The sequence below is a fragment of the Aethalodelphis obliquidens genome, unplaced genomic scaffold, assembly GCF_003676395.1.
Source record: "Aethalodelphis obliquidens isolate GAN/ISIS:26980383/991018 unplaced genomic scaffold, ASM367639v1 scaffold55, whole genome shotgun sequence".
Taxonomy (NCBI): domain Eukaryota; kingdom Metazoa; phylum Chordata; class Mammalia; order Artiodactyla; family Delphinidae; genus Aethalodelphis; species Aethalodelphis obliquidens.
Genome location: NW_020837999.1, coordinates 7,309,078 through 7,332,016, shown reverse-complemented (window position 1 = coordinate 7,332,016; position 22,939 = coordinate 7,309,078). Strand labels below are relative to the sequence as shown.

At 39.1% G+C, this 22,939-nt stretch overlaps 1 protein-coding gene across 1 annotated transcript in view; it reads right to left on the bottom strand.

Moving 5' to 3' along the window:
• Window positions 1-22,939, bottom strand: part of SLC9C2 (solute carrier family 9 member C2 (putative)) — a 161,020-nt gene that overhangs the window by 12,423 nt on the left and 125,658 nt on the right. Inside the window, exons 24-27 of the mRNA XM_027086295.1 lie at window positions 16,250-16,398; window positions 13,958-14,083; window positions 2,680-2,778; window positions 373-540 (exon numbers count right to left, since the gene is read on the bottom strand). Coding sequence (XP_026942096.1) covers window positions 373-540; window positions 2,680-2,778; window positions 13,958-14,083; window positions 16,250-16,398 — 542 coding nt within the window. The remainder of the gene's footprint in view (window positions 1-372; window positions 541-2,679; window positions 2,779-13,957; window positions 14,084-16,249; window positions 16,399-22,939) is intronic.

Below are 22,939 nucleotides of genomic sequence, written 5' to 3'. Positions count from 1 at the left end.
AGAGGGTTGAAACACAAGTATACTTTAAAAACACCACTCTCATTATGGTGGCCATTTATTGAGCATCTAAACATGCCAGGCATTTTACATATATATTTTCCTTATCTTCATAACATCAAAAGTTAGATATTTTCTCTTTTAATAAAAAAAACTGGCATAGTCTCCTTGGTTAAAATATCAGCCTCCAGATCCCATAGCAGATGTGAGACACTAAACTGGCCTCTCTCAGCTAGTCTACACCTGCTTCACAGTAGCTGGTTGGGTGACTAAATAAGATATCAGAACCCAGAGGAACAAAGATGCTGGCACTCCTTATTGACTTGAGGAAGAATTAACTAACAACTCACAATATATACTGAACCAGTTTCTTACCTGTAAAATAGTTTCACAGATGGCAGTATATTCAATTTCACACTTAAGCAGACAGCTCAACTCTCCAATTATGTCTCCACTAGTACAGTACTCTGTAAACCTGGTCGCGGACTCTCTATCAGCCCTTAGGCTCCTGTCTATTCCAAAGGTAGGAGGTGAACTCTGCAGCTGCAAAGGGGAAAAAATTGTGCCAAGGGAAATATAAAATTAAAAGCCCTTGACCAAACCCCAGGAGCTCCCAGTTTTTCTTGCAATTATTACAATGGAAGGAAAACATTCTTTATGAATCCTTTCAGGTGTAAAGGAGGAATTAGGCTTCACAAGAATCATGGTTTCTTTCACATTTCAACTCTCCAAGGCAAGATTGTTTCTAATTTTTAGCTTTACAGATGACCCCTATTTACCTCCCTTGTATAAAAATTCTACCAAAAGTAGTCATTGCAGTCTGCCACTAATGCCACTCTATTAGATATTAGCATAATATCTATTAGATATTCTTAGCATAATAGGCTAGTGTCTCAGGTGGAAAAAACTTCTGGTTGCATGGATGCATAAATTGGATATCATGAATTAATATGCCTCCAAACCAAGCCGTGATTTCAGTAGAAGCCTTGCTTCCCTGAAGATGCTTAAGAATAATTACCATGAGACATTAACAGGAAAAGGTTTTAGGATGAACACAGGATGGTTGGGTTACTTCAGGAAAAGAACTGGTAGGTGTAGGTGGGGGTAAAGAAAGGTATCAGATTTCAGGAGGAAGATGCGGGAATCAACCAGAAGGATTACACAACTTTCCAGAAAGTTTAGCTGTAAATATCAAAGAGGAAAGCTACTGTTCAAGACACAGGAAACGGAAAAAAGGTCCCTGAAGGAGTTGCTATGAAAACTGTACCCTCTCCTAGTGATTATCATTCAAACTTTCAGAGGCATTCATGCTTCCAAAGGACTTGATTTTTTTTAATTTAATTTTGAATGCAATTCAAAGGCCTTTTGAGTAATCAAGAATGTCTCTGCTTTTTTGCAAACCAAGGAAAGGGGATAACATCTGTGGTAAGCAGAATTCTAAAGAAATCCTTCCAAGATTCCTGTCTCTTTGCTATTCAATCAAACATTTATCTATGAACTGCTGTGAAGGGATTTTGCAGATAGAATTCAGGATACTGCTAATCAGCTAAACTTAAAGAGATGATTCTGGATTATCCTGTTGGGCCCAATGTAATCACATGAGCCCTCAAAAGTAGAAGGGGGAATAGCTGTCAAAGATTGGTGGCGGGGGGGCGGGTGGTGGTGGTGGAAATGAATTGATTTCTCTGTCCATTAGTTTTCCACCTTACATGAGGTTGATGTAAGGATTCAATGTCATAACATATTGCCATTCTCGACCACCCTTTTAAATGTCACAATTAGCCATCTTCATCTCTCCATCACCGCTAACATACTATATATTTAACTTAGGTATTTTGTCCATTGTCCCATCTCCTTCTATGCCTCTACTAGAAATTAAACTCTAAGAAGACAGCGATTTTTGTTTTTGTTGATTCTATGCCTAGAATGAGCAGTGCCTGCTGCATGATAGTAATGAAGTAAATATTTGTTGAATGAATGAGTGAATGGATGAATGGAAAGTGCCTGACACTTAATAAACTCTATACATGTGTTAGTATTTATTATAATAGTTTATTTCCATGATTAATTTTGGTATTTTTAAGGTCTGAAACACCCATTCCAAAAATAGAAAGCCAAATATATTATTTGCACTGTAATAAGGGTTTGTCACTTGTAACTGTCATCTAGGATCTAGGAATTATGTTGGTCATAGCTAGGGCTCACCCATGGATTCAGCTACTAGTATTCAGTTTCTAAAGGATTCTTGTCCCTATCATTCTACTGACACCAAAAGCCTCCTACTGGTTAAAAATTGTATGATTTTCATCCTATCTGACCTCTGGGAGAATCTGATGTTGTGGTCTATTTCCTCATTCTTGACACTCATTTCCTTTAGGTGAGTAACCCAACCACTCCAAGTATTGGGTTCCTTATCTGAACGTCGAAAAGACTGTTCCTCCCAGGACTGTTGTGAGGAATAAATAATAATTATGAAAGCATTTTGTAAGATGGGAAGCACCTTTCGGATGGTGGGTATTATAATTATCTCTCAGCTGTAGTGTTCACTCTGAACAGAAATGGTTTTATCTGGAAAACAAATTATGTTAAAAATTTCAAAATATCTTAGTTCCTAAATTTCTCCTTATGTGATAATTACGTATTTCAAAGTACATTTTCAGTAAATAATAAATAATCCCTTACGATCGCCATTCCTGAAATAATTAAGTAGATTCCTTGTGGCATTTCACCTTCTTTACAAATGACATCTCCATAGTCAAAACAGGCAAGTTTGGCTCTTTCCTGAAAGAAAAAAAAAAAAAGAAGAAAAGAAAAGGAAAGAAAAAGAATTAACACAAATCTTTACAGTCTACTTCTCTAAATAGAAATAAATTTAAAAGCATAAAAACAAACTATATTCTCTGGTTTCTTAATGAATTACAACATTTTTGCATATCTCATTAAATTTTAGGTAAAAAAGGGACAAGCAAGCAAATTGTAGACTTTTGCTTAGGACCTAGCAGAGTGGTAGAAACACCCAATAAATGCTAGGTTGGATAATGGTTACAATAAAGTGTAATAATTCTGATCAGGAGACAGGGGCATGGCACTCTGGGAAAAAAATTCAGAAAGGTCACAGGACCCTGTCTTGGGTGTCCAGGGGAGACTACACAGAGGAAGGAACAGCTAAGCTGAGACCTGAAGGAAGAGTAACAGATAGCCAGGATACGATGAGTTGATGACCATTTACGGCAGAGGATTCAGTTTAAGCAAAGACCCAGAAGTAAACAGAATAACTGCACTGGGGGTAATCACAGAAGATTCAATACATCTCAGGCAGGCAAGGAGGGGTGGAGACCGGGGCTGCGTTATCCATTAGGCATCAATAGGCACAGTGTCCAGGGTTCACAATACTTTTCGGGATTTACAACAATGTTTTAGTTTCTTTTAAAATCAGAAGAAAATAAAAGAACTTTTAGGTAGAGTAAAATGTCTTAATACTAAAACATCTAATACTAATATATTCATCTTTATACTAACACGATCATAAAGTATAATTTTTTTAGTGCTTTTTTACGGAGGAAAAGGCAGAAGTGCCTGGGGCCCAGCAAAGTCATATTGCAGCCCAGGTGGAGGCAGGACTGGAGAGGTGAGCCGAAGCCAGGTCTCCAAGGGGCTCACAGGCACGGTAAAAAGTCTGGGCTTTTCCCAAAACCAGGGGCTAGCCACTAAAAGGTTTGTAACAGGAGAATTATGGTGACAGATTTGCATTTTACAAAGATGTGTGGGAAACATACTTTTAAGTCATGCATAGTAGTTATCTCGAAGTGTGGGGTGGGGAGTGAAAGGTTTTCACTTTTCGCTTCTGATTTATTTTACAGTGTAGAAATAAACATGCATGACTTCACAATATTTTTTTTAAAAGCTCACCTAAAGCCAATTATCCCCCTTATGTATTATTCAGACCTTTTTTTTTTTTTTTTTGGCAGGTGCCATTCTTTTTTTTTTTAATACAGCAAGTTTTCATTAGTTATCGTTTTTTTAAACATCTTTATTGCAGTATATTTGCTTTAGAGTGTTGTGTTAGTTTCTGCTGTATAAAAAAGGGAATCAGTAATATACATACATATATCCCCATATCCCCTCCCTCTTGCGTCTCCCTCCCACCCTCCTTATCCCACCCCTCTAGGTGGTCACAAAGCACTGAGCTGATCTCCCCGTGTGATGCAGCTGCTTCCCACTAGCTATCTATTTCATATTTGGTAGTGTATACATGTCAATGCTACTCTTTCACTTCGTCCCATCTTACCCTACCCCCTCCCCCTGTCCTCAGGTCCATTCTTTATGTCTGTGTCTTTATTCCTGTCCTGCCCCTAGGTTCATGAGAACCATTTTTTTTTTTTAGATTCCATATATATGTGTTAGCACATGGTATTTGTTTTTCTCTTTCTGACTTACTTCACTCTGTATGACAGACTCTAGGTCCATCCACCTCACTACAAATAACTCAATTTCATTTCTTTTTATGGCTGAGTGATATTCCACTGTATATATGTGCCACATCCTCTTTATCCATTCATCTGTTGATGGACAGTTAGGTTGCTTCCATGTTCTGGCTAATGTAAATAGTGCTGCAATGAACACTGTGGTACATGACCCGTTTTTTAAAAATTTATTTATTAACATCTTTATTGGAGTAAAGTTGCTTTACAATGGTGTGTTAGTTTCTGCTGTTATAACAAAGTGAATCAGCTATACATAAACGTATATCGCCGTATCTCCTCGCTCTTGCGTCTTCTTCCTACCCTCCCTATCCCACCCCTCTAGGTGGCATGACCCTTTATAATTATGGTTTTCTCAGGGTATATGCCCAGCAGTGGGATTGCTGGGTCATATGGTAGTTCTATTTGTAGTTTTTTTAAGGAACCTCCATACTGTTTTCCACAGTGGCTGTATCAATTTACATTCCCACCAACAGTGCAAGAGGGTTCCCTTTTCTCCACACCCTCTTCAGAATTTACTGTTTGTAGAATTTTTGATTATGGCCATTCTGACCAGTGGGAGGTGATACCTCACTGTAGTTTTGATTTGCATTTCTCTAATGATTACCGATGTCAAGCATCTTTTCATCTGTTTATTGGCAATCTGTATACCTTCTTTGGAGAAATGTCTATTTAGGTCTTCTGACCATTTTTGGATTGGGTTGCTTGTTTTTTTGATATTGAGCTGCATGAGCTGCTTGTATATTTCGGAGATTAATCCTTTGTCAGCTGCTTCATTTGCAAATATTTTCTCCCATTCTGAGGGTTGTCTTTTCACCTTGTTTACGGTTTGTTTGCTGTGCAAAAGCTTTGAAGTTTCATTAGGCCCAATTTATTTTTGTTTTTATTTCCATTTCTCTAGGAGGTGGGTCAAAAAGAATCTTGCTGTGATTTATGTCACAGAGTTCCGCCTATGTTTTCCTCTAAGAGTTTTATAGTGTCTGGCCTTTCCTTTAGGTCTTTAATCCATTTTGAGTTTCATTTTGTGTATGGTGTTAGCAAGTGTTCTAATTTCATTCTTTTACATGTAGCTGTCCAGTTTTCCCAGCACCACTTACTGAACACGCTTTCTTTTCTCCATTGTATACTCTTGCCTCCTTTATCAAAGATAACGTGACCATATATGCGGGGGTTTATTTCTAGGCTTCTATCCTGTTCCATTGATCTATATTTCTGTTTTTGTGCCAGTACCATACTGTCTTGATTACTGTAGCTTTGTAGTATAGTGTGAAGTCAAGGAGCCTGATTCCTCCAGCTCCGTTTTTCTTTCTCAAGACTGCTTTGATCATTCAGGGTCTTTTGCATTTCCATACAAATTGTGCAATTTTTTGCTCTAGTTCTGTGAAAAATGCCATTGGTAGTTTGATAGGATTGCATTGAATCCGTAGATTGCTTTGGGTAGTACAGTCATTTTCACAATGTTGATTCTTACAATCCAAGAACATAGTATATCTCTCCATCTGTTTGCATCATCTTTAATTTCCCTCATCAGTGTCTTATAGTTTTCTGCATATAGGTCTTTTGTCTCCTTAGGTAGGTTATTCCTAGGTATTTTATTCTTTTTGTTGCAATGGTAAATGGGAGTGTTTCCTTAATTTCTCTTTCAGATTTTTCATCATTAGTGTTTAGGAATGCAAGAGATTTCAGTGCATTAATTTTGTACCTGCTACTCTACCAAATTCATTGATTAGCTCTAGTAGTTTTCTGGTAGCATCTTTATGATTCTCTATGTGTAGTATCATGTCATCTGCAAACAGTGACAGTTTTACTTCTTCTTTTCTTATTTAGATTCCTTTTATTTCTTTTTCTTCTCTGATTGCCATAGCTAAAACTTCCAAACTATGTTGAATAATAGTCGTGAGAGTGAGCAACCTTGTCTTGCTCCTAATCTTAGAGGAAATGGCTTCTGTTTTTCACCATTGAGAGTGATGTTGGCTGTGGGTTTGTCATATATGCCTTTATTATGTTCAGGTAGGTTCCCTCTATGCCTACTTTCTGGAGAGTTTTTACCATAAATGGGTGCTGAATTTTGTTGAAAGCTTTTTCTGCATGTATTGAGATTATCATATGATTTTTATTCAATTTGTTAATATGGTGTATCACATTGATTGATTTGCATATATTAAAGAATCCTTGCATCCCTGGGATAAACCCCACTTGATCATGGTGTATGATCCTTTTAATGTGCTGTTGGATTCTGTTTGCTAGTATTTTGTTGAGGATTTTTGGATCAATGTTCATCAGTGATACTGGCCTGTAGTTTTCTTTTTTTGTAACACCTCTGTCTGGTTTTGGTATCAGGGTGATGGTGGCCTCATAGAATGAGTTTGTGAGTGTTCATCCCTCTGCTATACTTTGGAATAGTTTCAGAAGGATAGGTGTCAGCTCTTCTCTAAATGTCTGATAGAATTCGCCTGTGAAGCCATCTGGTCCTGGGCTTTTGTTTGTGGGAAGATTTTTAATCACAGCTTCAATTTCAGTGAAATGGAAATTTCAATTGAAAATTCAATTTCAGTGTGACTGGTCTGTTTATGTTTCCTATTTCTTCCTGGTTCAGTCTCAGAAGGTTGTGGTTTACTAAGAATTTGTCTATTTCTTTCACTTTGTCCATTTTATTGGCATATTGTTGCTTGCAGCAATCTCTCATGATCATTCATATTTCTGCAGTGCAGTCGTTACTTCTCATTTTTCATTTCTAATTCTGTTGATTTGAGTCTTCTCCCTTTTTTTCTTGATGAGTCTGACTAATGGTTTATCAATTTTGTTTACCTTCTCAGAGAACCAGCTTTTAGTTTTGTTGATCTTTTCTACTGTTTCCTTCATTTCTTTTTCATTTATATCTGATCTGATCTTTATGATTTCTTTCCTTCTGCTAACTTTGGGGGGTTTTTTTGTTGTTGTTCTTCTTTCTCTAATTGCTTTAGGTGTAAGGTTAGGTTGTTTATTTGAGATGTTTCTTGTTGCTTGAGGTAGGATTGTGTTTCTAGAAACTTCCCTCTTAGAACTGCTTTTGCTGCCTCCCATCGGTTTTGGGTCATTGTGTTTTCATTGTCATATATTTCTAGGTATTTTTTTATTTCTTCTTTGATTTCCTCAGTGATCTCTTGGTTATTTAGTAGCATATTATTTAGCATCCATGTGTGTGTATTTTTTTACAGTTTTTTTCCTGTAATTGACGTCTAGTCTCATAGCGTTGTGGTCAGAAAAGATACCTGATAAGATTTCAATTTTCTTAAATTTACCAAGCCTTGATTTGTGACCCAAGATATGGTCTATCCTGGAGAATGTTCCATGGGCATTTGAGAAGAAAGTGTATTCTGTTGTTTTCCAATGGAATGTCCTATAAATATCAATTAAGCTCATCTTGTTTAATGTCTCATTTAAAGCTTGTGTTTTCTTATTTATTTTCATTTTGGATGATCTTTCCATTGGTGAAAGTGGGGTGTGAAAGTCCCCTACCATTATTGTGTTACTGCTGATTTCCCCTTTTATGGCTGTTAGCATTTGCCTTATGTATTGAGATGCTCCTATGTTGGCTGCATAAATATTTACAATTGTTATAACTTCTTCATGGATTGATTCCTTGATCATTATGTAGTGTCCTTCTTTTTCTCTTGTAATAGTCTTTATTTTAAAGTCTATTTTGTCTGATATGAGTATTGCCACTCCATCTTTCTTTTGATTTCCATTTGCATGGAATATCTTTTTCCATCCGCTCACTTTCAGTCTGTATGTGTCCCTAGGTCTGAAGTGGGTTTCTTGTAGATGGCATATACATGGGTCTTGTTTTTGTATCCATTCAGCAAGCCTGTGTCTTTTGGTGGGAGCATTTAATCCATTCACCTTTAAGGCAATTATCAATATGTATGTTCCTATGACCATTTTCTTCATTGCTTTGGGTTTGTTTTTGTAGGTCCTTTTCTTCTCTTGTGTTTCCCACTAAGAAGTTCCTTTAGCATTTGTTGTAGAATTGGTTTGGTGGTGCTGAACTCTCTCAGCTTTTGCTTGTCTGTAAAGCTTTTGATTTCTCCATCAAATCTGAATGAGATCCTTGCCGGGTAGAGTAATCTTGGTTGTAGGTTCTTCCCTTTCATCACTTTAAATATATCGTGCCACTCCCTTCTCACTTGTATTGTTTCTGCTGAGAAATCAGCTGTTAACCTTATGGGAGTTCCCTTGTATGTTATTTGTCGTTCTTCCCTTGTGGCTCTTAATAATTTTGCTTTGCCTTTAATTTTTGTCAATTTGATTACTATGTGTCTCAGCGTGTTTCTCCTTGGATTTATCCTGCCTGGGACTCTCTGCACTTCCTGTACTTGGGTGCCTATTTCCTTTCCCATGTTCGGGAAGTTCTCGACGATAATCTCTTCAAATATTTTCTCGGGTCCTTTCTCTCTACTCCTTCTGGGATCCCTATAATGCAAATGTTGGTGCGTTTAATGTTGCGCCAGAGGTCTCTTAGGCTGTCTTCATTTCTTTTCATTGTTTTTTCTTTATTCTGTTCTGTGGCAGTGAATTCCACCATTCTGTCTTCCAGGTCAGTTATCCATCCTTCTGCCTCAGTTATTCTGCTATTGATTCCTTCTAGTGTATTTTTCATTTCAGTTATTGTATTGTTCATCTTTGTTTGTTTGTTCTTTAATTCTTCTAGGTGTTTGTTCTCTAATTCTTCTAGGTCTTTGTTAAACATTTCTTGCATCTTCTCGATCTTTGCCTCCATTCTTTTTCCGAGGTCCTGGATCATCTTTACTATCATTATTCTGAATTCTTTTTCTGGAAGGTTGCCTATCTCCACTTCATTTAGTTGTTTTTCTGGGGTTTTATCTTGTTCCTTCATCTGCTACATAGCCCTCTGCCTTTTCATTTTGTTTATCTTACTGTGAATGTGGTTTTTGTTCCACAGGCTGCAGGATTGTGGTTCTTCTTGCTTCTGCTGTCTTCCCTCTGGTGGATGAGGCTACCTAAGAGGCTTGTGCAAGCTTCCTGATGGGAGGGACTGGTGGTGGGTAGAGCTGGGTGTTGTTCTGGTGGGCAGAGCTCTGCAAAACTTTAATCTGCTTGTCTGCTGATGGGTGGGGCTGAGTTCCCTCCCTGTTGGTTGTTTGGCCTGATGCAACCCAACACTGGAGCCTACAGGCTCTTTGGTGGGGCTAATGGCAGACTCTGGGAGGGCTCACGCCAAGGAGTACATCCCAGAACTTCTGCTGTCACTGTCCTTGTCCCAGCGGTGTGCCACAGCCATCCCCTGCCTCTGCAGGAGACCCTCCAACACTAGCAGGTAGGTCTTGTTCAGTCTCCTGTGGGGTCACTGCTCCTTCCCCCTGGGTCCTGATGTGCACACTACTTTGTGTGTGCCCTTCAAGAGTGGAGTCTCTGTTTCCCCCAGTCCCGTCGAAGTCCTGCAGTCAAATCCTGCTAGCCTTCAAAGTCTGATTCTCTAGGAACTCCTCCTCCCATTGCCAGCCCCCCAGGTTGGGAAGCCTGATGTGGGGCTCAGAACCTTCACTTCCAGTGGGTGGACTTCTGTGGTATAATTGTTCTCCAGTTTGTGAGTCACCCACCCAGGTGTTATGGGATTTGATTTTATTGTGATTGCACCCCTCCTACCGTCTCACTGCAGCTTCTCCTTTGTCTTTGATGTGGGGCACCTTTTTTGGTGAGTTCCAGTGTCTTCTTGTCAATGATTGTTCAGCAGTTCGTTGTGATTCCGATGCTTTTGCAGGAGGGAGTGAGTGCACATCCTTCTACTCTGCCATCTTGAACCAATCTCCCAGGTGCCGTTCTGAAATCCTCCCTCTAGCTCTTTCAGACCTTTTTTTTTCAACTTTTGTCTTCAGGCTTATCTTTGTACACTATTACCTTTTTAATTAACCACATCAGTTCGAGGGTGAAAGAAGGGAGGAGTAGTGAAAATTAACTATTGTTGCTGTGATGGAGACCAAGACTGAAATCAATGTCTACAATGAGGGGTGTTTGTTTTATTTATTACAGGAATTTTAGTTATCCATGCAATCCCTGGGCTGTTCCTAATGAGAATAATGCCCATGTGCTCCCAATTCATCACATTTTTCTTTATCCTAGTGAAATCTGATTTAAATGGCTATTAAGAACCAACATATTAAGGAAAAGGGCCACTTAAAGAGTGAGCCGTATCTGTAAGTGGGTGGAGAGGGTCCGGCAGCTTTGCATTGGCATGGCAGGTTAAGGAGGAGAAGAAGGTTGTGCCCTGGATATATAGTCACCTCAGGTGTATGGAAACCATTAATTTCTGGAGTTCTCTCTCATTGTTTTTCCCATCCCTCCCCCATTCACTGCAGGATGGTCCATTAATTATACTTGTGAAAGTATTACCTATAAAGAACCCCAAATTCAAATTTTATTTTCAAGTTGGATATTTTAAAAAACTGAACAGGATGCAGATTGTAATAAACACCCTTTAGATACCTTCTTTCCAGTCCAGGCCCATCCCTCACCTCCCACCCTCATTTATTTGAGGTCTGTTTTCCAAACTACCCCCAATGGCCCCTGCCCGTAAGGTTTCCTCCCCCTCACAGCCACACTTGTACTTCCCAAAGCTGGAGATCTGGTTCAAGCTAAGTCAGTTGGATTTCTCCCTTAAGAATTTGAACTGAGGGACAAAGAGCCTGGGAGTTGAGAACTGAGTCATCATAGCCAAGTGCTACAGGAAGGGTCCACAAATTCCTACCACTGATATCCCAGAGCTGGCCTGATTCTCACCCTGCTCAAGGTTAGTCAACTGTTTCTTAGCTTCTGTATACCACCACGATATATTTTCAGTAAGCTTCCCTTTTGCTTAAACTAGTTCAAGTAGGGTTTTGTTACTTTCAACCAAAGAAGTCTTAATTTAACTAAATACGAAATCAATTTCAAAAGAAAAATTCAAATATTTCTGGCATGAAGAAAACACTAGTGTGGCCTAAATGAAATCAGATATTCAAAGCTCAGTAGAAACTCTACTAGGATCGCTGTCTTTCTAGAAAACAAGGAAAATGTCCCCTCGTTATGAATAAACAGATGACATAAATCTCCATGACTAGACAACAAGGTACAGTACAACCAAATTTGTAGTAAAGCAAGTACTGTTCTTCATCACAGAGTTTTCCTGATTCCAAAAATCTAACAGGTTTTAACAAGTTGACAAAAAAGTTATTATCCCTATAATTCATATAATAGCCACAAACTGGTGGTCCGTGAGTCACACCCAATCCACAGATATATTTTGTTTGGCTTGCACTGTATTTTTAAAATTCTGAACTTGTTACCAAGTTTTAAAATTTTGGAATTTTCACCTAAAAATTCAGATTTACGGATCCTCTTTTTAAAAAAACTGACCTCTACATTATTAAATCTAATAGTCAATTTTCAGTCTTCATCTGATTTGATCTCTCAGCCTCATTTGACATAGCTGATCACTTTCTCCTTGAAATATTTTCTTCACTTGGCTCTGGGGCACCATTCTTTTTTATTTTCCTCCTATGTGATAGATAACTCAATTCTTTTTTTCCCAGTTTTATTGAGATATAATTGACGTACAGCACTATATAAGTTTAAGGTGTACAGCATAATGACTTGACATACACATATTGCAAAATGATTACCACAATAAGTTTAGTTAACATACATCACCTCATATAGTTACAAAAAAATTTTTTCCTTGTGATAAGCACTTTAAGAATCTACTCTCTTAGCAGTTTTCAAACATACTATAAATATATAACTATGTAACTATAGTCATCATGTTGTATACCCAGTATTTATCTTATAACTTGGAAGTTTGTACCCTTTGACCCACTTCTTCAATTCACCCAGCTTCGTCTCCCCACCTCTGGTAAACATCAATCTGATCACTTTTTCTATCCTCAATTCGTTTTGCTAATTCTTCCTCATCTCCCCACCTCTAAATGTTGGATAGCTCAAGACTCGATCCTTGAATGTCTGTAATAATTCCTTAAATTATCAAGTTTCAAGACCTTAAATATCAGCTCTATGCTGACAACTCTGAAATGTCTTTCCCCAGTTTGGCCTCCCACCTGCCTTCCGGTCATGTATCTAACTGCCTACTTAGCAGTTCCACTTGGATGTCTAATAGCTTGCTCAAATTTAACCTCTTCAGAAGCAAATTCTTGTCCCTCCCCATATAAATCTTCTCTTCCCCATCCAAGTAAATGGTTACTCTATTTTCAGACTATTTTCTAATTTCAGACTAAAATCCTAGAAGTCATTCCTTCTCTCTAACACTCACTCCATCAACATCTATATGCTTTCTCTTCAAAACCTATCAAGGGGGCTTCCCTGGTGGCGCAGTGGTTGAGAGTTCGCCTGCCGATGCAGGGGACACGGGGTTCGTGCCCCAATCTGGGAAGATCCCATGTGCTGCGGAGCGGCTGGGCCCGTGAGCCATGGCTGCTGGGCCTGTGTGTCTGGAGCCTGTGCTCCGCAACGGGAGAGGCCACAACAGTGAGAGGCCCGCATACCAAAAAAAAAAAAAAAAAAAAAAACCTATCAAGAGTCTGACCATTTCTCACCACTTTCACTCATCCAAGCCACTGTCATCTCTTGCCTACATTATTGTAATCACCTCCTAACTGGATTCCCTGGCTTGCTCTTGACCCCTTACAGCCTGTTCTCAACACATCAACAAATGATCGTTTCTAAGTATAAGTTAGATCATGCCTCTTCAAAACCTTTCAATCTGTTTCCATTTAATTCAGAGTAAAAGCCAAAGTCCTTACAATGACCTACAAAGTTCTACAAACTCAGGCTCTCCACAACTGCTTAGGCTTCATCTCCTCCCTCCATCATTGGTTCGGCCACAGGGGCCTTTGTGATGTTCCTTGAACACAACACACCTCAGGGCATTGCACTTGCCTTCTCCTGGGTATCTATATGGCATGCCCCCACACTTATTTCAGATCTCTTTCCAAAGGAAACTTATTAGCGCAGTCTTCCCTAACCACCCCTATAAAATAGCTGCCTAACTATATTCCCTTTTTTCACCTTTTCTCCATATAGCATTTGTCACCATCTGACAGACTATACATTTATTCGTGGATGTGTTTATTGTCAATCTCTATCCATATAATACAAAGTCCATGAAAGCCGGAACTTATTTATTTTGTTCACTGCCATAACCCCAAACCTAGAACACAGAGGCTAAGATGGAATTGGTAATAATCAGGTAACATAGATAACTCATCCTAAGCAGATACGCAATTATAAAAAATATTTTTGCCCTTCAGGCTCAAAATGAAATCTACTCTTCTGGGTTTTGCTAGGCCTCCGTTTTGACTTACCCTTCACTGGACATTAAAGGATTCTTGCTTTGGATAAGTTTTCTTGTTAATCTTGCATTAGGGAGTGGAAAAAATGAAAACCAATTATCATTGAACCTGAGTTAGAATAGAAGACAGAATCTTTACCTTGAAGAACTCAATGAGAACATCTTTATTTTCTAGCCAGATGATATTATGAAGATATTTGTCAGGAGTAGGGGGAGGAATTGCCATTGGAAAGTTATTCAGTGATTTTATTTTTGAAAGAAGCACCTAAAAGAAACAATCAAAATAATAGTGATCAGATCCTGTAACAGAAAAGGGACATCAGGTAAAAATGAAGGAAATCTAAATAAAATACTGTTATGCAAATCTAACCATGATTTTGACTCAGAGCTTCTCTCACCCTATTTAAATTGTCCTCTAACTTTTTTTTTGTCCCTATTCTCCCCCTTATTACTATCTTTATTACTATTCCCACTGGTATATTAACTCATATTGAATTTATCATTTTTATAATCCAATTAACAGTTGTAGTTTACCCTATCTTAAACTCAAATTATCTAAAATTCACAGTTGATTACCATATGATTTAATGCCACTTTCTCTAAATTTTTTTTTCATGTGAATAATTTGCTTCTCTAAGTTCTTCTAATTTTGGAGGATATATTTCTAGTTTTGTAGCCTCTTAGAAGCCTTCCCTGACTCCCCCCACCAGTAAGAGATAATCACTTATCTGCCTTATTCCCATGGTATCTCTTACAAATCTCCCTTATGGAACTCATTACATTGTAGTATTATTATTTTTACTTATCTGTTACATGTAACTTTTGTTGATTGGCTGAATAAGTGACTAAATGAAAAAGAGAGGAAGAGTCCATGGACTTTTCAAGACCCCATGGCATGTAGTAGGTGTTCAACAAATATTTACTCAGCTAAACTGGCTAGATTTACCTAGCTCTTTATGACCTGGGATTGATAATTATATCTCTTTAGCTGACAATTAGGCAGTTGGTAGGCATTCAATAAATAACTGTTGAATGATTGATTTACCCATTACCTTTCTAAATAAACCTATAGGAAAAAATAAGACTCTCTCTTCATAAGGGCTATTATTTATTTATTTTAACTAATGGGTATCAAGCATTCAATTGAATCTTATACAATATCCAAAGTAAGACGGGAACAATATACAAAAATACAAAACACAATGTGCACAGAGGTGTAACTTGAAGAATACTGTAAAGTGGTCTTTTTCACCCTTTTGACAGACACTAAGGAGAAATCATATTACCCATTTAGTCCTGTGCCATGACCTTATAGAGACTAATGAGGTAGAGCTATGACAGGGAAAGCTGGCCGGTCCCACGCCCACTTCCCTTCTGGGGCCATGGAGAGGGACTATGTGCAGGAAATATCCAGAAGCACAGTCCATGTGGCCTGTGGCTGAAAGGGACCAGTGACAAGGAAAAGCATTGACACCCAGGAGCAGCTTATTCTTGGGAATACACAGGCAGAATGTGGGACCAGAACTTCCATTTTTCTTCTCTATGCTAGGAGGCCAATAGACCCTTGTACAGAATAGAAAAAAACTTTCCTATTTTCACAATTTGCAGTCTAGATGGTAGAAGTGATAGAGTGGTAGGATTAAACATTAGATATTTTTTCCTCTGTCTTATGTTCCGAATTTTTTTTTGCAAATTTATAATTTTTCAAAAGTCCATTTATCAGCTAACCACTTAGGGTGTCTTCCTTGTTCCTCTCAGAACTGTTCCCTCCCTGATCTTCACCAACACACACACACACACACACACGATGGTCCCCTCCTGTCTATGTTAACAATAGGAAATTACCACCTCCCTTGCCACAGCTGGTGGGCTTGGGCACTGCATATTCCACCAATGGACAGACAGGCAGAAAAATCTAATGACTTTGTAGAGGGAGCCAAAAGAAGATTCCACAGAGGGGCAACCCTGATAAGAAATGGAGAATCTGAAAGCTTTCTAGGTCATTGTTCAAGTCCCTTCCTGAGGCCTGGCCATGTGGTCTGGCTACCATGGGATCTGTAAAGTGCTCTGTGTCCTTATAATAAATCCTCCAACTCCATTTCTTTGCTAAACCTAGCTCAGATTGGTTCTGTTACTTGCAACCAAGTGGTTTTGACATGGAGTGAACCAGGTAGTGCTGGCACTAGTTTCCATTGGCATTAACAAAGACTTAGGCAATTATAAAGTTTACAACTGTCATGACTCACCCTTTTCCCAATCTCCCTCACTAATTACACTCTGCTAGAGTAGCACTGCAGGCTTGAGTGCTCGGCTTATGGAATCCAGCAATATGGAAAATTGCTTTCTTACCTTCTTACCTTTTACCTATTACCTTTTACCTTTTTACCTTTTACCTATTACCTATTACCTTTTACCTTATTACCGTTCTTACCTTATTCATCTCAATGCCCTCATGTGTATCAATAATGCCTCTTGACCAAAGGAAGGTGAGGCTTTTCAGAGCTTTAGCAATCACGTTCCGGATTGCCTGCTTAGTCTTCAAAGCAATGACAACATCACGACCCTCATGCTCTATGAGTCCTGAAGCAAATAAAATTATCAGTAAGCAAACAATTCAATAACCACAATAATAACAAATATTTGCATAATAGTTTATAATTTCCAAAGTATTTACACAATATCCTTTCATTCCTGTCTCATATAGAACTTGTGAGACCAGTAGGACTAAAGTTATTTTCATCTTTATTTTACAGATGAGAGAATTGAAAAAAGGCTTCCTTCACCAGCTAAGAGAAAATCACTCCATCTTATTCCCATGGCATCTCCTACATATCTACATTATGAACTCATTACATTGTAATATTATTATTTTTTCTTATTTGTCTCATCCTCCATATTATATAATTTTTGGTGAGTGGATGAACAAATGACTGAATAAAAGTGCCCCTGGACTTTCGCTGGTGGGTCTTTCTGAGATCAAATCTCATATTCTTCCTCTTTAACAAGCATGAGAAATCAAGGGATTGACTGGGAGTCAAGGCTTAAACTGCATCTGTTTCATCCTTGTAATCCTAACCTTGAGCACAACACCTGACATCTGGAAGGTACTCAATCATTTTTTAACTGAATGAGCTGAGCAGTGAAATGAAGGACAGCATGGTGGAGAACATAGGTTTTAGTGTCTGATACACCTGGGCTTGAGATCTAGCTCACCACTTACCAGCCATAGGACCTCAGGGGAGTTAACCTTTCTAAGGCTCAGTTTCATTATCTATAAAATGAAGATGATAATAGTATTTGCCTCATGGAGCAATTATATGGATTAAATGAAATAATGCATATAAAGCCCTTAACACAATTCCTGATATAATTAGCATTCAGTAATAGGTTGCAGTAACCACACAGGAACAGGCACTCCCTTTCACATGACTGAATCAAGAAAACTTCGTAATATTCCATAGTGATCTAAAACATAAGACAGCGACTCCTAGGCCCCTAATCTTTAAAAGCACGGAAATAAAAATCTGCTTAATACATAGATGGAAAAAATGGGTCCTGGATTTTCTGAGACACTGCCAAAATATTCTGACCTATTGTCTCCAAACTTACAATTTCATTCATTAGACCATGTTCTTTCAGTTTTGATGTGAAAAGTATGTATGATCCTCATAAATCCATATGGCGTCTTACAGTGTGGTTATGAATACAAAGTGGTTTTGCTTTATTTCTTTTATATTAACGTCCATTTGTTAGGACGTTACCATATGCCAGGCTCTCTACTAGATACTTTTGCACACACTGAGAGCTTGGCCCACAGCCCCCATATGAGAAAAACACACCCGAGAAGTTTTGTATAAAATCCTAGGACTCCCCTGTAGGTTTCAACTCCAGCAGAGTGACTGTAGATGCTCAAGAAATGATACCCCTTGCAGCTCCACATTCCTTTGCAAAGTAAAGCAAAACAAAAACAACACCCTCTGTCAAAGGTAATCTTCATGTGTCTTTTTCTTACAACCTTAAGGCAGGGGTCCCCAACCCCTGGGCCATGGAACAGCACCAATCCGTGGCCTGTTAGGAACCAGGCCACACAGCAGGAGGTGAGCGGCGGGCGAGCGATCAAAGCTTCATCTACATTTACAGCCATTCCCCATCACTTGCATTACCGCCTGAGCTCCACCTCCTGTCAGATCAGTAGTGGCATTAGACTCTCATACAAGTGTGAACCCTACTGTGAACAACACATGCAACGGATCTAGGTTGCGTGCTTCTTATGAGAATCCAATGCCTGATGATCTGAGGTGGAGCTGAGGCGGTGATGCTAGTGCTGGGGAGCGGCTGCAAATACAGATTATCATTAGCAGAGAGGTTTGACTGCACAGAGACCATAAAAAATCAACTGCTTGCAGACTCAAATCAAAACCCTATCAGTGAGTGGAAAGTGACAATTAAGCTGCATCTGGTGGCAGGCTTTAAGTCAGAATCCGACAGTTATTTTAGGCCGTGCATGGCCCACCCGTTATTTTATTTTATTTCTTTTACCCATTATTTTATTCTCCACCTCCATCCGCACCTCTTTCCCGCACTCCACACTTGTCTCAATCACAGTTTTGGTAAGCCCACAAGCTAACCCTAGCCAAAATGAGTAAAAAACAAGCATCACTGGAGGGCTTCTTTGAAAACGGGTAAAGACCTGATGATGATACAGCAGAAGACTCTAAGACTGTCAACAAAAAGAAAGCTGCATTTAAAAGAAAATACTGGGGGTGGGGGTGGGGGTGGGGGGGCAGAGTCAAGATGGCAGCATGGGAGGACACAGAGTTCATGTCGCCCCACAACTAGGATGCCTGCTGGACACTGGTGGGGGAACTCGACGCCCAAGGAGGCGGGAGGAACCCCTGAGTGACTGGATAGGATGTGGGGGTAGTGAGGGGGAAGGAGAAGTGGAGGCCGGACAGGACCAGCACTGCTGAGGGGTGGCTGGGAGAGAGGAAGGGTTCCCATGCCTGCAGGGACCCTCAGGGATGCAGAGGATAGAGGGAACCACACCTAGTGTTTTCCCTACCCAATCGGCCCGCAAGAAGCCTGCTGGGCTTCCAGGCTGAGTCCTTCACCCTCTAAGGCCCCCTCTGAAAGACGTTGGTCCTGGGCGGGGGGGTGGCGGGACCAAAAGGAGAAGCGGACAGGGAGGGGCCCTCCGGGATTGGAGGATCAGGGGAAGTACCATGGGCGTTTTCCCCACGCAATCGGGCCCCCGGGAAGCCTGCTCCTGGGCCTGATCGTCCACCTCCAAGGCTCCCTCCAGCTGCGGGAGTCCTAGGGGCATGGGGTGGGGGCCAGAAGAAGAGAGGCCAATGGGAAGGGACCCTCTGGGATCAGAGTTGGGGGGAACATGCCTAGCGTTTCCCCCACCCACTGGTGCCCAGGGAGCCTGCTGTGGTCCTGGACCTGGTCCCCTGCCCACTCCTGGGCCCCTCCTGCCACATTGAGCCTAACCCTCACCTCCCACCCCTCAGGGCCTTTTCAGGCCCTGTGGGACCTAAGCATAGGCCCCGCCAACTGCCTAAACCCTGCTCCTGCCTAAGCCCCACCCACAACAGCCAAGACCTTGTCCCTTTTTCTCCTCTTTTTCGCTATTGTGATTCTGTTTCACCTTCCAGTTGTATTCAGTATTTTTATTTTTTTATTTAAAAAGATATTTTTATTTTTTTATATTTTTACTTTTTCTAACATATCTGTTAGTTTTCTATATATATTTTTATTTATAAAAATACATGGAGAAATTTATATTTTTTATTTTTATATTTTTATTTTTTCTAACATATATATATTTTTTTCTAACATATCTGTATTTTATCTATATTTCTATTTTTCCTAACATATCTGTTAGTTTTCTAATCTTATTTTCTGTTTTACTCTTTGATATTGTTCTGCTCCTTTTTTTTTTCTTTTCCTGATCTGCAAGGCTTGCAGGATCTTGATTCACGAGCCAGGGGTCAGGCCTGAGCTCCTGCAGTGGGAACTCTGAGTCCAAACAATGGGACTAACACAGAACCTCAGACCCCAGGGAATATTCATCAGAGTGAGGTCTCCTGGAGGTTCTCATCTTGGCAATAAGACCCAGCTCTACCTAACAGCCTACAAACTCCAGTGTTGGAAGCCTCAGGCCAAACAACCAGTAAGACAGGAACAAAATCCCACCCATCAGAAAAAAAACAATGAGATGACAAAAATATATGTCACAGATGAAGGACCAAGGTAAAAACCAACAAGACCAAATAAATGAAGAGGAAATAGGCAATCTACCTGAAAAAGAATTCAGAGTAATGATAGTAAAGATGATCTAAAACCTTGGAAATAGAATGGAGGCACAGATCGAGAAAATAAGAGAACTGTTTAACAAAGATCTAGAAGAACTAAAGAACAAACAGAGATGAACAACATAATAATTGAAATGAAAAATACACTAGAGGGAATCAAGAGCAGAAAAAATGAGGCAGAAGAATGAATAAGTGAGCTGGAAGACAGAATGGTGGAAATAACTGCTGAGGAGCAGAATAAAGAAAAAGTAATGAAAAGAACTGAAGACAATCACAGAGACCTCTGGGACAACACTAAATGCACCAACATTCAAATTATAGGGGTCCCAGAAGAAGAATAGAAAAAGAAAGAGTCTGAGAAAATATTTGAAGAGATTATAGGTGAAAACTTCCCAAACATGGGAAAGGAAATAGTCATCCAAGTCCACGAAGTGCAGAGAGTCCCATACAGGATAAACCCTAAGAAAAACACGCCAAGACACATATTAATCAAACTAACAAAAATTAAACTCAAAGAAAAAATATTAAGAGCAGCAAGAGAAAAACCAAAAATAATATACAAAAGAATCCCCATATGGTTATCAGCTGATTTTTCAGCAGACACTCTGCAGGCCAGAAGGGAGTGGCAGGATATACTAAAAGTGAAGAAAGAGAAAAACCTACAACCAAGATTACTCTACCCAGCAAGGATCTGATTCAGATTCGATGGAGAAATCAAAAGCTTTACAGACAAGACAAATCAAAAGCTAAGAGAATTCAGCACCACCAAACCAGCTTTACAACAAATGCTGAAGAAACTTCTCTAGGTGGGAAACACAAGAGAAGAAAATGACCCACAAAAAAAACCCATAACAATTAAGAAAATGGTGATAGGAACATACATATCGATAATAAACTTGAATGTAAATGGATTAAATGCTCCAACCAAAAGACACAGGCTCGCTAAATGGATACAAAAACATGACCCATATATATGTTGTCTATAAGAAACCCACTTCAGACCTAGGGACACATACAGACTCAAAGTGAAGGCATGGAAAAAGATATTCCATGCAAATGGAAATCAAAAGAAAGCTGGAGTAGCAATACTCATATCAGATAAAATAGACTTTAAAATAAAGACTGTTACAAGAGATAAGGAAGGACATTACATAATGATCAAGGGATCAATCCAAGACGAAGATATAACAATTATAAATATTTACGCACCCAACACAGGAGCACCTCAATACATAAGGCAAATGCTAACAGCCATAAAAGGGGAAATCGACGGTAACACAATAATAGTAGGGGACTTTAACACCACACTTACACCAATGGACAGACCATCCAAACAGAAAATAAATAAGGAAACACAAGCTTTAAATGACACAACAGACCAGAAAGATTTAACTGATATTTATATGACATTCCACCTGAAAGTGGCAGAATACACTTTCTTCTCAAGTGCACAAGCACTTGTTTCTTCTAAAGCATTGTTTCTTTCTTTTTTAAAAAACAGATCTTTATTGGAGTATAATTGCTTCACAACACTGTGTTAGTTTCTGTTGTACAACAAAGTGAATCAGCCATATGCATACACATATCCCCATATCCTCTCCCTCTTGAGCCTCCCTCTCACCCTCCCTGCCCTACCTCTCTAGGTCATCGGAAAGCATTGAGCTGATCTCCCTATACTACGCTGCTTCCCACTAGCTAATTATTTTACACTCGGTATTGTATATATGTCAATATGAAGCATCTTTTCTTACCACAATGCTATGAGATTAGAAATCAATTACAGGAAGAAAAACCTGTAAAAAACACAAATATATGGAGGCTAAACATGCAATACTACATAACCAAGAGATCACAGAAGAAATTAAAAAATACACAGAAACAAATGACAATGAAAACAGGACCACCCAAAACCTATGGGATGCAGCAAAAGCAGTTCAAAGAGGGAAGTTTATAGCAATTCAATCTCACCTCAAGAAACAAGAAAAATCTCAAATAAAAAAATCTAACCTTACACCTAAAGGAACTAGAGAAAGAAGAACAAACAAAACCCAAAGTTAGTAGATGGAAAGAAACCATAAAGATCAGAGCAGAAATAAATGAAATAGAAATGAAGAAAACAATAGCAAAGATCAATAAAACTGAAAGTTGGATCTTTGAGAAGATAAACAAAACTGATAAACCTTTAGCCAGACTCATCAAGAAAAAAAGGGAGTGGATGCAAATCAATAAAATTAGAAATGAAAAAGGAGAAATCACAACTGACACTGCAGAATACAAAGGATTATGAGACTACTACAAACAACTATATGCCAATAAAATGGACAACCATGAAGAAATGGAAAAATTCTTGGAAAGGTACAATTTTCCAAGACTGAACCAGGAAGAATTAGAAAATATAAACAGACTTATCACAAGTAAAGAAATTGAAACTGTAATTAAAAATATTCCAACAAACAAAAGTCCAGGACCAGATGGCTTCACAGGCGAATTCTATCGAACATTTAGAGAAGAGCTAACAGCGATCCTTCTCAAACTCTTCCAAAAGACTGCAGAGGGAGGAACACTCTCAAATTCGTTCTACAAGGCCACCATCACCCTGATACCAAAACCAAACAAAGATATCACAAAAAAAGAAAATTGGAGACCAATATCACTGATGAACATAGATGCAAAAATCCAGAACAAAATACTAGCAAACAGAATCCAACAACACATTAAAAGGATCACACACCATGATCAAGTGGGATTTATCCCAGAGATGCAAGGATTCTTCAATATATGCAAATCAATCAATGCGATACATC